The sequence below is a fragment of the Coregonus lavaretus genome (genome assembly GCF_964263955.1).
Source record: "Coregonus lavaretus genome assembly, chromosome: 13".
In the NCBI taxonomy this organism is placed as follows: Eukaryota; Metazoa; Chordata; class Actinopteri; order Salmoniformes; family Salmonidae; genus Coregonus; species Coregonus lavaretus.
Window position 1 is genome coordinate 21,348,852 of NC_140000.1, and position 18,236 is coordinate 21,367,087.

The 18,236-nt window shown below is 43.6% G+C and overlaps 1 protein-coding gene across 1 annotated transcript in view; it reads right to left on the minus strand.

The window, feature by feature from the left end:
- LOC311140352 (protein PTHB1-like) overlaps positions 1-18,236 on the minus strand; it is a gene marked incomplete at its 3' end in the record, with an annotated part of 154,458 nt that overhangs the window by 55,275 nt on the left and 80,947 nt on the right. The window contains exon 20 of the mRNA XM_084175375.1: positions 15,743-15,862. Within this exon, the coding sequence (XP_084031501.1) occupies positions 15,743-15,862 (120 nt within the window). The remainder of the gene's footprint in view (positions 1-15,742; positions 15,863-18,236) is intronic.

The window sequence follows — 18,236 nt, forward strand, 5'->3', positions numbered from 1 at the left end:
TGTGTGTGTGTGTGTGGGTGTGTGACCCTGCAGCTTCTCACAGAGCCCTCTGTCCCAGACACTGGCCCATGGCAGCCGGCCACAGAGAGAAGGGAACCTCCCCAGTGTTTTCCTGCCAGCGTTTCCTCAACGTTCTCCCTGCGTCACTCTTGGGTTTCCTCTTTGGTTTGCACAGTTGGTGCTCGTCAGATCGAATTAATTAATGCAATTAAAGAAATGTGGCGACAGGGCACGCCATCCACACGGCTCTGGCTTGGTACGTGTGTGTACTTGTGTGTGTATGCGTGTTGGGTCGGAGTTTATGTAGTGTATGTGTGTGTGTGTACGTGTACCTGGAAATGGCTCTCATTTCCATGGCTCAATATTTGCCATGGAGCATAGCCCACCCTCTACAGGACTAATTAAGGAAAGTAATCATGTCCACTGTGATCACACACAAGGACAGCTCTGAGAAGAGAGAGGAAGGGGAGGGAGAGAAGAGCTAAGGGGGAAGAATGAGGGAAAGTGCAGGGGAAATTGGGGAAGATGAGGGGGAGAAAGTGTACGAGGGAGGCAGAGGGAAAGAAAGACATGGGCACAGAGAGACAGAGAGGCAGAAAAGGAGAGAGAGTTAGCGGTCCAAACAGAGTCTGATATTTTCAACACTCCCCAATTGAGCTTTTTACTCCATGAACTTTGACCTTATTGAGTCCCCATGGCAATGGGGTCGTACTGTAAAACCACACACTCCACATCTGGACTGGCATTCTGCTTTGGACCCTCGCTCTTTTCCTCATTTACTTCTTTCTACTCCTCTGTTCCCTCCCTTCACCCCCTCTCTCCTTTACCTCCTCCCTCCCCTGGTCCTAAACAAACCTCAATGTCAACACATAGGCCTTGGCCAAGGCACCAGGGGCTATAAGGAGGTTGCTGGTGAGGCTTTGGGGGCTCGTTGGGGTGTTGAGGATATTGGACCAGCGGTGTGTGTGTATGTGTGTGTGTGTGTCTGCTGAGGCATGTGTTCTCAGTCTCGGCTCAGTGGCTACCGACCCCCCCCCCCCCGCGTGCACGCTCCCAAACTTCCCCCACCCCCATCCCCTCCAATATTCATGTCTCAGCTTATAGCAAGTGACAGCTGATGATTACCCCCCACCTAACCCCTCACCCCTGACCTGCTCTCTGCCCCCCGTACAAATTGACAAACCTAAACCTAAACCAGGATGGCCAGACTGATGTTGCTCATCACACACACACACGTTGTTGTTACGTCAGATGGAAAGGGGCTTTTAGAGAAAAGAGAGCTGGAAAGAGAGGTTTAGAATTTTGAATGAATGGTGAAAGAAGGACATATTGACAGAGAGATATAGGAACACTGAAACTAGAGAGACTACACAAGGGTCTGGTTCTAGAGAGAAATAGAGAGAGTGAATGGAGAGATACTAAAGAGAGAGAAACTTGAAGAGACCAGAGAAATAAATAACATGTGTTAACCATTGCCGGGGCCGTTCCCGTGAGCAATGGTGTACACGGCACACTTAACGGCCCAGCTCTGGAAAAGTATACTTTACAATTCATTGCTTCCTTCTCGCAAAAATTAAAGGTCTCTTGTTAAAAGCACAACTTGTCAAACGAAAGCAGCTTTTATTACAGAGCAAACTCACGCCCCTGCCTCTGTCTAGGGCCTACTTCCCTGCAAGCTTGTTTTATTTAGAAAAGGGATACTCTGCACATGGGACCCCAGAGTGGGTAAGTGTGTGTGTGTGTCTGTGTGTGAGAGAGAAATAGTGTGCACACACATGCGAGTGTGTAGACTCACACTGGGACTCACTTTTAACAACAGGTATCCTCAACACAACCCGTTACAGCAGTACAACATTCTTCAGTCGAATGGCTGAACCTAATTACCTTTTGGATCCTATTGAATGTATATGCTGCCCGGCACTGGAAGTGTTAATTTCTGAAGTCGGAAATCCAGTTTCACAGACTGGAAACCCTCCATCCGAACCAAACATTCCCAAAGGAAGCTCATTCATTCATTCATTCATTCATTCATTCATTCAAGGAGATTCCCTACGGCTACAGTGCAAACAGACACTCCAGGACAAACACCATCTCCTTCCCACATGCAAGCTAGCCGACCGGGATTCGGGGAAATAAGAGGCACATCTGTGTTTCCACCTCTGTGGGAATGGCTGCTGATGGTTATCATGGTTACACAGCTCCTGGTCTCTCCCCGCTCTCTCTCTCTCTGCGTTCCCGGGAATACTGGAGTTAATGGGATTTTAATGGGATGTGTGTACAAAATGGGATAGATGTGCCGATTTGCTCTGATAGAGGGGGAGAGAACAGCATGGGCTTAAACTCGGAACGTTTTGACACAAAAAAAGAGAGGACAAATCAGAAAACCAGCTGAAAAAACAATGTGAGAAGGAAGGGCCAGAGAAGGGCCTGTGATTGGGCAACTGATGGAATCTGAGATTTGATTGGTTGATTGTTAGGTAAAATGTAAGAGCCTACAATTCAGCCACTTAATTTCTTGCTATGTGGACTATTTACAGATGTAGGATCTTAAATTTGAGCCAGTGTGCTACAGCAGGAAAATAATCCTGCAGCAACAGGAAATATGAATTATTATGTGGATTATAATTAATTGACTTTTTTGGGGGGTTGATACATTTTTCATAAGGAAAAATCAAGTCTGAAAATTACAGACTTCAGAAGCCTTTTTAAATCTCAAATACACTACAAGTTTTTATATTTCCTGCATTGCAATAAAGTTTTCCTGCAAAAGGGGGATCAAATTAAGATCCTACTGCATATCTATTGAACAGGAAGTCAAAGTAAGAGTCAGGGTCTTGATTGGCTGATAGATAATAAGGATTTGTGGGTGGGAGACGAGTGGGATGACATCACCATCTATGGTTTGAGGCGCATCGATAACGTTTTCATGACAACAGGTCTCACAACAGGTCTTGAACAAAGTCACAACATTCTCAATACAGTCTCTCAACGGTCTAAAACGCCCCAGTGCTACATTAGTAGAAACTTCCTGCACTATTCACAATGTAATTTCTAAAAAAAAAAGTCTCACACCATTCGCACAACGGTCTCAAAAACTCTCAACATTTTCACTGCAGTCTCACAGAAGTCTTGCGGTGGTCCCAAAAGTCTCCCGACGTCCACAAAATCTCCTGACATTCTCCCAGCAAGCCGACAACATCTCTCACCCTCTATATCAGTGCAACCCAATCTGCTAGCTGGCCTGCCTGACTGCCCGCATGTCTGGGGCACTGTCATCATCTCCAGCGTTAGCACAAATCATCATTAGCATTAGCCGCGTGGCGCTAAAAATAACCCATTAGATAAAGTAGGGCAGAAACATTAGGGAAACATTACAGACACATTACAACACCAGGCATCACATTCACTCCCAATCAATGGAGCCTGAGCCAGCCATCGAAGCTGTGTTAAACACATGGAAAGCGGCAGCATTGATATGGAGTTGCTAACACATCTACTCTAGCAGTAGCTCACTGCTGCCTAAAACATGATCTATTGGTTACATCCTCCTGATCTATTGGTTACATCCTCCTGATCTATTGGTTACATCCTCCTGATCTATTGGTTACATCCTCCTGATCTATTGGTTACATCCTCCTGATCTATTGGTTACATCCTCCTGATCTATTGGTTACATCCTCCTGATCTATTGGTTACATCCTCCTGATCTATTGGTTACATCCTCCTGATCTATTGGTTACATCCTCCTGTACTTCATAAACGGATGGTTAAAGGCTTACACAATTTAAAGACCGTATAGATGGTTGTACAATCACAAACATCATCTGACGACGAATATTCTGACATACAGATGACATAGTGCTATGGGTGTTACAGTCTAGTGGTTGTGGAGGCAGACAGACAGTCGGACAGAGGGACAGACAGACAGACACCATGATAAAGTTGGTATCCTCTTCTATCCCAAAGTGTGGATGCTTCCAGCAGCCCCTGGGCTAGCTCTCTGAGCCCCACTACCCAGGTTATGCTGCTCCTGAGTTTACACATGCACACACTTACCATAAACACACTTACACTTGGACAAAACACACACTTTATCTCTAAGTGTCTTCACAGATGCGAAGGTGTGGTTGTGTGTGTGTGTGTTTGTGTGTGTCTGACGTGGGCGTCTGGCATCGAAGGCCTCTCTATTCCCTACTCAGCCCCCATTAACAAAAACATAAAACAGACCCAAATTCCCGCTTCCACATTCCCCCCCCCAGAAAACTGTTTGCACAAGCTTTTGGCCCCCCCATGCTGAGCAGAGAGCCATGGGTCATATACTTTGGCCACAGCCCTGGAGACACAGTAAGGGGATGAGCAAAACTGTTACAGGGCTTGCAGTATGAGGATAACAGTCAATGTCTGGTCGTAGAAGACTGATATCAAATAGCAATCACTGCTTCTGCTTCTGAGTAATAGGAGTGTAACATGTCAGCAAAAGGCTAATAATATGGGGCTAATGGAACAAACCTCGTGGCCCTGTATTTGCGGTAGCTGGCAGCTTCTAGATGACAGTAAGGTAATTGAATGGTGAGGTCTGAGGCAGCAGTATAGGCATGAGAATGGGAGGATGCTAATGGCTAATGGATAATAGCTGCATTGTGTGGCTGTTGACCGGAGACTGACTCGGGGGTAATTGGCTTTCGGCTGTTTGGGCTGAGCCATCAGAGGAGCTGACCTTATAAACACACCGCCCTCCTCCACTCCTCCTCGTCTCCTCCAGGCCATGATGGAGGGAACAAGGAAATAAAGGGAGGGAGAGAGTCTTTCAGTGATCCACTGTGACAGAGTACTGTTCAATAAAGTATTGCTGCTTCAGTGAAAGTTGAGAGGGCATGTTGGTGACATGTCACTGTAGACAGGGACTGATCGTTGAAATTAACCCAGTCTTCCAGGAACACAAGTTAGCATAATTCCTCTTTTAATGTATTTGTGTCTCAGCTACCATACACTCTGTTAGCAGTTTTGATTGAACAGGGGGGCCAACGCCTCTCTGTCTCTAAACTGTGTGTGTGTGTCTGGTATAGGTGGCGTCCCTGTGATCCCAGGTGGGCCGTGGGGGGTTAGGAGGAAAGAAGAGAGGAGACACTCTCCCTTTCATCTCTCTTTCAACCAGGCCGCTAGAGAAGAGAAGGAGAGTGAGCAGCGGCACAGTTCTTTCCAAGACACCTTTTGAAGCCTTTCAACTGTACTAGAGGTGCTTCCTGGCTCCCATACACCCTAACAGGGGGGTTAGTTGGAGCCTAATTACTTTTAAGTCTGCCACAGGTAGTAGAAGGTGTGTGTGGTTTGTCTACAGTGATGAAGGAGGGAGGTATAGAGGTGTAAGTTGATTTCTTTCTTTAGCTCCTTTCTTCTGCTTTCGCCTGTGTGCTGTGTGCCCCCACCATCCTGGAAATTCTCTCTTTGAGTTCATATACAGTGGGGAAAAAAAGTATTTAGTCAGCCAACAATTGTGCAAGTTCTCCCACTTAAAAATATGAGAGAGGCCTGTAATTTTCATCATAGGTACACGTCAACTACGACAGACAAATTGAGAAAAAATAATCCAGAAAATCACATTGTAGGATTTTTTATGAATTTATTTGCAAATTATGGTGGAAAGTAGGTATTTGGTCAATAACAAAAGTTTCTCAATACTTTGTTATATACCCCTTGTTGGCAATGACACAGGTCAAACGTTTTCTGTAAGTCTTCACAAGGTTTTCACACACTGTTGCTGGTATTTTGGCCCATTCCTCCATGCAGATCTCCTCTAGAGCAGTGATGTTTTGGGGCTGTCGCTGGGCAACACGGACTTTCAACTACCTCCAAAGATTTTCTATGGGGTTGAGATCTGGAGACTGGCTAGGCCACTCCAGGACCTTGAAATCTTACGAAGCCACTCCTTCGTTGCCCGGGAGGTGTGTTTGGGATCATTGTCATGCTAAAAGACCCAGCCACGTTTCATCTTCAATGCCCTTGCTGATGGAAGGAGGTTTTCACTCAAAATCTCACGATACATGGCCCCATTCATTCTTTCCTTTACACGGATCAGTCGTCCTGGTCCCTTTGCAGAAAAACAGCCCCAAAGCATGAAGTTTCCACCCCCATGCTTCACAGTAGGCATGGTGTTCTTTGGATGCAACTCAGCATTCTTTGTCCTCCAAACACGATGAGTTGAGTTTTTACCAAAAAGTTATATTTTGGTTTCATCTGACCATATGACATTCTCCCAATCCTCTTCTGGATCATCCAAATGCACTCTAGCAAACTTCAGACGGGCCTGGACATGTACTGGCTTAAACAGGGGGACACGTCTGGCACTGCAGGATTTGAGTCCCTGGCGGAGTAGTGTGTTACTGATGGTAGGCTTTGTTACTTTGGTCCCAGCTCTCTGCAGGTCATTCACTAGGTCCCCCCGTGTGGTTCTGGGATTTTTGCTCACCGTTCTTGTGATCATTTTGACCCCACGGGGTGAGATCTTGCGTGGAGCCCCAGATCGAGGGAGATTATCAGTGGTCTTGTATGTCTTCCATTTCCTAATAATTGCTCCCACAGTTGATTTCTTCAAACCAAGCTGCTTACCTATTGCAGATTCAGTCTTCCCAGCCTGGTGCAGGTCTACAATTTTGTTTCTGGTGTCCTTTGACAGCTCTTTGGTCTTGACCATAGTGGAGTTTGGAGTGTGACTGTTTGAGGTTGTGGACAGGTGTCTTTTATACTGATAACAAGTTCAAACAAGTGCCATTAATACAGGTAACGAGTGGAGGACAGAGGAGCCTCTTAAAGAAGAAGTTACAGGTCTGTGAGAGCCAGAAATCTTGCTTGTTTGTAGGTGACCAAATACTTATTTTCCACCATAATTTGCAAATAAATTCATAAAAAATCCTACAATGTGATTTTCTGGAAAAAAAATTCTCAATTTGTCTGTCATAGTTGACGTGTACCTATGATGAAAATGACAGGCCTCTCTCATCTTTTTAAGTGGGAGAACTTGCACAATTGGTGGCTGACTAAATACTTTTTTCCCCCACTGTATGTACATTGGTTTGTATGTCCTTCTCTTTCCACCTCTCTCTCACTCCCTGATGGGCGGTGGTTTGGTTGTAAGAGGGACATGCCTGGACAGAGCGCCCTCTCTCTCGCTCTCTTTTAAGACCCAAACCACACAGTTCCTCCTCTGATTTCCATTACAAACAAATCTAATTAGGGATTATTTCCGTTTTCTGTTTTTATGACGTTTGACAGTGGGAGGACAGGGGAGGCACAGAGAGACAGAGGCAGCGATACAGAGAGAGAGTGCGAGACTGAGGCAGAGAGAGACGCCCCTCAGGTGGGCTATAAAGCCCACAGGAAGTTCAGACAGACAGATATCCGTTGCCGGCGGTAAACCCCATGCAGCCCGCCCACCCCTGGAGCATGGTATGGTATGGGGGTCTGGTTGGTAGATTGTTTGGAGCAGACAGGATTCAAAAGAGAGGACGAAGAGGATGGAGGATAATTCAGACTGGAGAAAGCGATGCTACCTGATTAATGTCTAAGACAATTACACTTGGCTGACACTTGGCTGTCATCAAGTCATCATGTAGTCCCATGTAGCTCAGTTGGTAGAGCATGGCGCTTGCAACGCCAGGGTTGTGGGTTCGATTCCCACGGGGGACCAGTATGAAAATGTATGGACTCACTAACTGTAAGTCGCTCTGGATAAGAGCGTCTGCTAAATGACTAAAATGTAAATTTAGGCTATCCACTATGTCAAGCATACCCATAACAAGATGCAGCCACCACCATGCTTGAAAATATGAAGAGTGGTACTCAGTGATGTTTTGTGTTGTGTTGGATTTCCCCCAAACCTAACGCTTTGTATTCAGGACATAATGTTTATTTCTTAGCCACATTTTTTGCAGTTTTACTTTAGTGCCTTATTGCAAACAGGATGTATGTTTTGAAATAATTGTATTCTGTACAGGCTTCCTTCTTTTCACTCTGTCATTTAGGTTAGTATTGTGGAGTAGCTACAATGTTGTTGATCCATTCTCAGTTTTCTCCTATCACAGCCATTAAACTCTGACTGTTTGAAAGTCACCATTGGCCTCATGGGTGAAATCCCTGAGCAGTTTCCTTCCTCTCCAGCAACTGAGTTCAGAAGGACGTCTGAATCTTTGTAGTGACTGGGTGTATTGATACACCACCCAAAGTGTAATTAATAACTTCACCATGCTCAAAGGGATATTCAATGTCTGCTTTTTATAATTTATACCTATCTACCAATAGGTGCCCTTCTTTGCGAGGCATTGGAAAACCTCCCTGGTCTTTGTGGTTGAATCTATGTTTGAAATTCACTGCTAGACTGAGGGATCTTACATATAATTGTATGTGTGGGGTACAGAGATGAGGTAGTCATAAAGAAATCATGTTAAACACTATTATTGCACACATATTGATTCCATGCAACTAATTATGTGACTTGTTAAGCACATTTTTACTCCTGAACTTATTGAATACTTATTGACTCAAGACATTTCAGCTTTTCATTTTTAATTAATTAGTAAAAATGTCTAAAAACATAATTCCACTTTGACATTATGAGGTATTGTGTGTTGGCCAGTGACATTTAATCCATTTTAAATTCAGGCTGTAACATAACAAAATGTAAAAAAGTCAAGGGGTGTGAATACCTTCTGAAGGCACTGTATCTAATAATAATAAATAATATGCCATTTATCTAAAAATGTATTTGTAACAAAAGTACTTTTGTCCTCGAAGCGGGGGGGGGGTGTTGGAGGGCCAATAAATAAATACAATTATAAATAAAAGTAGTGTATGGCATCATTTATAAACAACATCAATGCAGATGGTCATGTGTTTTTCAAAAAGTCAACGTACAGTATATGCGTGTCGAAGCGAACTCTCTTTATTAAATAGGTCTGGACCAGTCCAGGAGGCTTCTAAAGCAGGATTGACTGAGTGAAGGAATGCTTCTTTGACCTATCCAACAGATTCACAGAGTACAAGCAAGCCCTAGCCTCTGTGCGTGTGGCCTACTTCTCTAAATTAATAGATAACAAAAATAACCCTAGATTTCTCTTTAGCACCCTAGCCAGCCTCACAGAGAAGCACGCCCCAGCCTGCCCTGAGCATTTCTCTAGCCTCACCTGTAATGATTTGATTAAGTTTTTTAATGACAAAGTTCCCACAATTAGAGCTAAAATCTCGACTAATACGTCTAATATGCCACAAACCCAACAGAATTATGAGGAGACCACAGCTACTCTGGACTGTTTTACACCCCTGACCATGATGACATGGTTAAACTTATTATGCACAACAAGCCTACCACCTGCCAACTTGACCCCATACCCACAAAGCTGGTCAAAGAACTTCTCCAGGTAATACGCAAACCAATGCTCAACATTATAAGCACATCTCTCCAATCGAGGATAGTTCCTGAATCTCTCAAATTGGCTGTAATTAAACCACACACACAAAAAAAAACACTTGATCCAGATGATCTTAAGAACTATAGGCCGATCTCAAACCACCCCTTCCTTTTTAAGATACTACAGAATACTGTAGCCCAGCTGCTGAATAAGATACTACAGAATACTGTAGCCCAGCAGCTGAATAAGATACTACAGAATACTGTAGCCCAGCAGCTGAATAAGATACTACAGAATACTGTAGCCCAGCTGCTGAATAAGATACTACAGAATACTGTAGCCCAGCAGCTGAATAAGATACTACAGAATACTGTAGCCCAGCAGCTGAATAAGATACTACAGAATACTGTAGCCCAGCAGCTGAATAAGATACTACAGAATACTGTAGCCCAGCAGCTGAATAAGATACTACAGAATACTGTAGCCCAGCAGCTGAATAAGATACTACAGAATACTGTAGCCCAGCAGCTGAATAAGATACTACAGAATACTGTAGCCCAGCAGCTGAATAAGATACTACAGAATACTGTAGCCCAGCAGCTGAATAAGATACTACAGAATACTGTAGCCCAGCAGCTGAATAAGATACTACAGAATACTGTAGCCCAGCTGCTGAATAAGATACTACAGAATACTGTAGCCCAATCTGGTTTTAGACCATTTCACAGCTCTGAGACGGCACTAGTTAAAGTAGTAAATGACCTACTGCTGTCCTCTGACTGTGGTCATGTCGCTATTCTTGTTCTCTTAGATTTAAGTGCTGCTGCCTTTGGCACTATTGATCATGCTATCCCCATTAAGAGGTTAGAAGACTTGGTTGGTCTACGAGGACAGATTCTTAACTGGCTCAAATTATACCTTTCCGAGCGGTATCAATTTGTTCAGCTGGGTGATAATTAATCGGAACGTTCCAAGGTTGAATTTGGCATTCCTCAAGGTTCTGTGCTTGGACCCGTTTTATTTTCACTATAAATCAAATCAAAATTGAATCAAAAGTTATTGGTCACATACACATATTTAGCAGATGTTATTGTGGGTGTAGCGAAATGCTTGTGTTTCTAGCTCCAACAGTGCAGTAGTATCTAACAATTCACAACAATACACACAAATCTAAAAGTAAATATTATAAATAAATAAAAAATATTAGGACGAGCAATGTCGGAGTGGCATAGACTAAAATACAGTAGAATAGAATACAGTATTATACATATGAGATGAGTAAAGCAAAAATATGTAAACATTATTAAAGTGGCCAGTGATTTCAAGTCTATGTCTATAGGGCAGCAGCCTATAAGGTACAGGGTTGCGTAACCGGGAGGAAGCCGGCTAGCGATGGCTATTTAACAGTCTGATGGCCTTCAGATAGAAGCTGTTTTTCAGTCTCTCGGTCCCAGCTTTGATGCACCTGTACTGACTTCGCCTTCTGGATGATAGCGGGGTGAACAGGCCGTGGCTCGGGTGGTTGTTGTAATCAATGATCTTTTTGGCCTTCCTGTGATATCGGGTGCTGTAGGTGTCCTGGAGGGCAGGTAGTTTGCCCCCGGTGATGTGTTGGACAGACCGCACCACCCTCTGGAGAGCCCTGCGGCTGCGGGCGTTGCAGTTGCCGTACCAGGCGGTGATACAGTCCGACAGGATGCTCTCAATTGCGCATCTGTAAAAGTTTGTGAGGGTTTTAGGTGCCAAGTCAGTGCTGTTGCGCCTTCTTTACCACACTGTCTGTGTGGGTGGACCATTTCAGATCGTCAGTTATATGTACGCCGAGGAACTTGAAGCTTTTCACCTTCTCCACTGTGGTCCCTTGGATGTGGATAGGGGCGTGCTCCCTCTGCTGTTTCCTGAAGTATACATGCTACCCCTGGGTAATGTCATTCGTAAGCACAACATGCACTTTCATTGCTATGCTGATGACACTCAGTTGTATTTATCTGCTAAACCAGACAATACGTCACAGTTAGCCCGCCTTGAGAAATGCATCACAGATGTTAAACACTGGATGACAACCAACTTCTTGCTTTTAAACTCTGATAAGACAGAAATTATGCTACTTGGCCACAAGAAACTCATACAGTGGGGAAAAAAAGTATTTAGTCAGCCACCAATTGTGCAAGTTCTCCCACTTAAAAAGATGAGAGAGGCCTGTCATTTTCATCATAGGTACACGTCAACTATGACAGACAAATTGAGAAAAAAAAATCCAGAAAATCACATTGTAGGATTTTTAATGAATTTATTTGCAAATTATGGTGGAAAATAAGTATTTGGTCACCTACAAACAAGCAAGATTTCTGGCTCTCACAGACCTGTAACTTCTTCTTTAAGAGGCTCCTCTGTCCTCCACTCGTTACCTGTATTAATGGCACCTGTTTGAGCTTGTTATCAGTATAAAAGACACCTGTCCACAACCTCAAACAGTCACACTCCAAACTCCACTATGGCCAAGACCAAAGAGCTGTCAAAGGGCACCAGAAACAAAATTGTAGACCTGCACCAGGCTGGGAAGACTGAATCTGCAATAGGTAAGCAGCTTGGTTTGAAGAAATCAACTGTGGGAGCAATTATTAGGAAATGGAAGACATACAAGACCACTGATAATCTCCCTCGATCTGGGGCTCCACGCAAGATCTCACCCCGTGGGGTCAAAATGATCACAAGAACGGTGAGCAAATATCCCAGAACCACACGGGGGGACGTAGTGAATGACCTGCAGAGAGCTGGGACCAAAGTAACAAAGCCTACAATCAGTAACACACTACGCCGCTAGGGACTCAAATCAAGACATTTCCCCCTGCTTAAGCCAGTACATGTCCAGGCCCGTCTGAAGTTTGCTAGAGTGCATTTGGATGATCCAGAAGATCATTGGGAGAATGTCATATGGTCAGATGAAACCAAAATATAACTTTTTGGTAAAAACTCAACTCATCGTGTTTGGAGGACAAAGAATGCTGAGTTGCATCCAAAGAACACCATACCTACTGTGAAGCATGGGGGTGGAAACATCATGCTTTGGGGCTGTTTTTCTGCAAAGGGACCAGGACGACTGATCCGTGTAAAGGAAAGAATGAATGGGGCCATGTATCGTGAGATTTTGAGTGAAAATCTCCTTCCATCAGCAACGGCATTGAAGATGAAACGTGGCTGGGTCTTTCAGCATGACAATGATCCCAAACACACCGCCCGGGCAACGAAGGAGTGGCTTCGTAAGAAGCATTTCAAGGTCCTGGAGTGGCCTAGCTAGTCTCCAGATCTCAACCCCATAGAAAATCTTTGGAGGGAGTTGAAAGTCCGTGTTGCCCAGCGACAGCCCCAAAACATCACTACTCTAGAGGAGATCTGCATGGAGGAATGGGCCAAAATACCAGCAACAGTGTGTGAAAACCTTGTGAAGACTTACAGAAAACGTTTGACCTGTGTCATTGCCAACAAAGGGTATATAACAAAGTATTGAGAAACTTTTGTTATTGACCAAATACTTATTTTCCACCATAATTTGCAAATAAATTCATAAAAAATCCTACAATGTGATTTTCTGGATTTTTTTTCCTCATTTTGTCTGTCATAGTTGACGTGTACCTATGATGAAAATTACAGGCCTCTCTCATCTTTTTAAGTGGGAGAACATGCACAATTGGTGGCTGACTAAATACTTTTTTTCCTCACTGTAAATAAAGTATCCAAACTTACTCTTAACATGAATGGTTTCCCCATCACACCAAACATGGTTGTTAAAAACCTTGGTGTCACCTTTGACCCCAGCCTAACTTTTGACAACCACATAAAAAGCATTTCCAGAACAGCATCCTTCCATCTCAGGAACATTTCCAGAATTTTCCAGATGCTGAAAAATTGGTCCATGCATTTGTTTCTATTGTAATACCCTCCTTTCCAGCTGCTCAGACTCTACTATTAAAAGCGAACTTGTACAGTACACTGCAGCTCACATTTTAACCAACACTCCAAGGCATGAACACCTCACTCCAGTTTTATCTGCACTACACTGGCTGCCTGTAAAGCCCCTCAGTTATTGAACAGCTTGCCCTGTCAAGTAAGAGGGGCAGACACCAATGAGGTTTTTAAATCATTTATAAAAACCCACCTTTTTAGCCGGGCCTTTAATAAGCAATTTTTTTTCTTATGGTATTTTATTCATCCTCTTTACGGCTTCCTGTTTGCTTTCCCTTTTGTCATTTATTGTTTTAATGTAGTGTTTTGCGATTTTAAATGCAATAAATAAAGTTTGATTTGATTCTCCATAGAGGCCAGATGGGTTGCACCACAAGAGGCGTCCTCAATAGAGCCTGACCATCACTGACTTCAGTGGGCCACTCTCCCTAAATGACTCTAGAAAGGGAACCATCCATCTCACTGTTCTTTTGGTAAAGCCGTCTGCATGCTTCCCATCCGAAACATTTTGTTACGTTTTGGTCTTCGGCAAGGGTTTTTTCGGCTCTTTGTGCACACACATTTTTTTTCTTGAGGCAAGCAGAAGTCGGTAGCTGAAGTCTATGCCAATTCGTCTGTGATTGGTCAACAGTAGGGATTCTTCAATTAAGTGTTTGTTGTCATTCAATGAGAGCCGAATCGTTTTCATGCAAAAAAATTCACTTCAGAAATAATGTACCAAACATCTTAGTTATATGTAAAATTGCGCGACTAAGATCTCGTCAAAAATGTCAATTAATTACTGGTTTCTTGAGTTATCTTAGAATAATTGAGACTATTTTGAGGATGTGTATACTGACTACGGGGTCTCAATATAGACAAACAGTACTATTGCTGCTTTTTCTCGTTTTTCAAGAGAAGGTCTTTTAAGGGAGTATGCAAGCACACTCGTTCGGTTCGCCAGCCGAAGCATGCGGAAGGCTTAAGTCATATACATGAAAAGCCAGAACATGGCCTATCCAATACAACTCTGAATCATGGTGTAACCACTCCACAGATTCTTACCTCAGTGTGTGTGTGTTGTGTGGGGGTCTGTGTGGTATTCTCTCTCATTAGCGTTAACAGGGGAAATGCACATATTTTGTTTGTTTGTTTTTCCTCTGTGTTTTTGTTCTGGTTCTTTTAATTGGCTTGTGGAATGGATTTTTAATTGCACCGCATCCCTTTTGTGTGCACATGACGGGCATTTGATCTAAGAGGTCTAAAAAATTTATGTTGTTCAATTGTATCTGGGTGTGATCGAGCGTATGGATGTAAATGCATGTGCCCAGAGTATGTGTGTGGGCTTTATGTAGAGGAAGTGTGTGTGTGTCTCATGGAGCAATGTGTGAGTCTCATGGACGTGTGTTTATGTGAGTGTGTAGTGTGTATGCGTGTGTTCTTAACGATCCCCAAGCGTCGCCTGTCTGTGTCTCCCACACCTCCTCAGTGGGGCTCAGCTCATTAGCGGCGACGCCTGGGTGGATTAACCACACAAAAAGGCACATGGACTGCCGACACAACCCACACACCATCTGCTCACGTCTAACCACTCATGTTTAGTGTTCTTCAAAGCCATCCAACTTCATCTTAGAAAAGACAAACATGGATTTGTGCTCAATTCAAACCAGGATTGTCTATGTGGAGAAAGAGTGGTGTGTGTGGCAGTATCCCTTCCCTCTATACCTCTCACATTCATCAGCTACAGAAGGAGCTTTCAGTCTGTTGCATTCATTTATTCAATTAAGTCTCTATTTCGTCAACATGGGAATTTAATATGGAATTCCCTTCTGTCTGTCTACGACTGATGATTGTTTATCAGAGACACACACACACACACACACAATAGGTCAAGACAAATTACGTTCGGAAATCAAAACAGAAAAAAACGTCCCGCTCTGAGGGTGGATAGAAAAAAAGCCCTGTGCCTCCTCCTTAGTTACAGCAGTCAGTCCAACTACAGCTTTAATTAATTTGATTAAAAAACTATTTGGAGCGCCCCCCCAAAATCTCAACTTTGATAATGACCGGAAAAATTGCAATTCGCCAGCTATTACATCCAATTAGGGAGGGAGAGATGGAGCGAGGGAGGGAGGAGAGTAGAACCAGATGGAAGAGAGAGAGAGAGAGAGAGAGAGAGAGAGAAAGACATCGAACAGAGCTTGAGCTCAGTGTGAGCCTAATATGAGAACAGCATCAGCACGACCTGAACACAGCATAAGCACTACCCCAGCAGACATGAGACCAGTCATACACAGCACGCGCTAAAGGAGGGTGAATCATAAGCTAAAGATGAGCTTTCCACACTCGGGGTCTGAGTTTGTGTGTGTGTGTGTGTGTGTGTCCATCCCCTGACTGACCTGTCTTGGGCTTGACTTTCTTGGACGGCTGTTTCTTCTTCATGAACTTGGCGGCTGACTCCTGTTGCAGGGGCGGCTCCTCCAGGTCTGCAACAGCCTCCGCGATTGGCTCACAGCCCCCTGAGTGACAGGAAGAAGAGCATGATCAACAGCCAATCACAGAGACTGAATCCTATCGTGAGATATACAATGAGTGCACAAAACATGATGCTCTTTCCATGAAAGACTGACCAGGTGAATCCAGGTGAAAGGTCACTTGTTAAATCCACTCCAATCAGTTTAGATTAAGGGGATTATTAAGACTTGAGACATCAAATCAAATTTATAAAGCCCTTTTTACATCAGCAGATGTCACAAAGTGCTTATATAGATACACAGCCTAAAAACCCAAACAGTAAGCAATGCAGAAGCACGGTGGCTAGGAAAAACTCCCTAGAAAGGCAGGGACCTAGGAAGAAACCTAGAGAGTAACCAGGCTCTGAGAGTGTGGCCAGTCCTCTTCTGGCTGTGACTGGTGGAGATTATAAGAGTACCATTAAGGCCAGATCATTCTTCAAGATGTTCAAACGTTCATAGATGACCAGCAGGGTCAAATATATATATATATATATATATATATATATATATATATATATATATATATATATATATATATATATATATATATATATATATATATATATATATATATATAAATGCGTGTGTGAGTGTGAGAGTGAGAGAGAGAGCATACTTAAGTTCACACAGGACACCAGATAAGACAGGATCATTTCACCAGATAGGACAGACTTGACCCTAGCCCCACCGGCACATAGACTATTGCAGCATAGAAACTAGAGGCTGAGACGGGGGGGGATAGGACCAACCAGGCAGGATATAACCCCACCCGCTTTGCCAAAGCACAGCCCCCACACCACTAGAGGGATATCAACAGACCATCAACTTACTACCCTGAGACAAGGCTGAGTATAGCCCACGAAAGATCTCTTCCACAGCACAAGCCCGAGGGGGCGCAAAACCGGACAGGAAGATCATGTCAGTGACTCAACCCACTTAAGTCGAGTATAGCGAAAAAGTATGGCACGACATGACACACCCCTCCTAGGGAGGGCATGGAAGAGCACTAGTAAGCCAGAGCCGGCCAAGCAGAGACAGCAAGGGTGGTTCGTCACTCCAATGCCTTGCCGTTCACCTTTGCACCCCTGGGCCAGACTACACTCAAATCATAGGACCTACTGAAGAAATGAGTCTTCAGTAAAGACTTAAAGGTCGAGACCGAGTCTGCGTCTCTCACATGGATAGGCTGACCATTCCATAAAAATTGAGCTCTATAGGAGAAAGCCCTGCCTCCAGCTGTTTGCTTAGAAATTCTAGGGACAATAAGGAGGCCTGTGTCTTGTGACCGTAGCGTACGTGTACTGGAGTAATATGATCAAATCTTTTGGTTCTAGTCAAGATTCTATCAGCCGTATTTAGCTCTAACTGAAGTTTATTTAGTGCTTTAGCCTGGTAGCCGGAGAGTAGAGCATTGCAGTAGTTTAATCTAAAAGTGACAAAAGCATGGATTAGCTTTTCTGCATCATTTTTGGACAAAACATTTCTGATTTTTGCAATGTTACGAAGATGGAAGAAAGCTGCCATTGAAATATTCTTGATATGTTCTTCAAAAGAGAGATCAGGGTCCAGAGTAACACCAAGGTCATTCACAGTTTTATTTGAGATGACTGTACAACCATCAAGATTAATTGTCAGATCAAACAGCAGATCTCTTTGTTTCTTGGGACCTAGAACTAGCATCTATGTAGTTTAGTTGGAATAGGGTCCAGTCGGCAGCTGGAAGGTTTAGAGACCATGACTATTTTCGTGAATGTGTCGAGAGATACCGGATTAAAAAACTTGAGTGTCTCCAATGATCCTAGGTCCTGGCAGTTCTGTGCAGACTCAGGACAACAGAGTTTTGGAGAAATATACAGATTCAAAGGAGTCCATAATTTGCTCTACAATGATTATGATTTTAGGTATGTGTTGATTGTGTATGTGTGCCATTCAGAGGGTGAATGGGCAAGACAGAAAATGTAAGTGCCTTTGAACGGGGTATGGTAGTAGGTGCCAGGCACACCGGTTTGACTGTGTTAAAAACTGCAATGCTGCTGAGTTTTTTACGCTCAACAGTTTCCTGTGTGTATCAAGAATGGTCCACCCAAAGGACATCCAGTTAACTTGACAAAACTATAAGTCCACACGGGCCAGCATCCCTGTGGAACGTTTTCGACACCTTGTAGAGTCCATACCCCGACAAATTAAGGCTGTTCTTAGGGCAAAATGGGTGCAACTCAATATTAGGAAGTTGTTCCTAATGTTGTGTACACTCAGTGTACATACACAACTCAAACCTGTGTGTAAAATCATTCTCTGGAGTATCAAGTTAGGATTTGGCCTTAACATATATCAAATGTGTAATAAAACTGTATCTTTCGCTGCCCTTTTTCAAGTG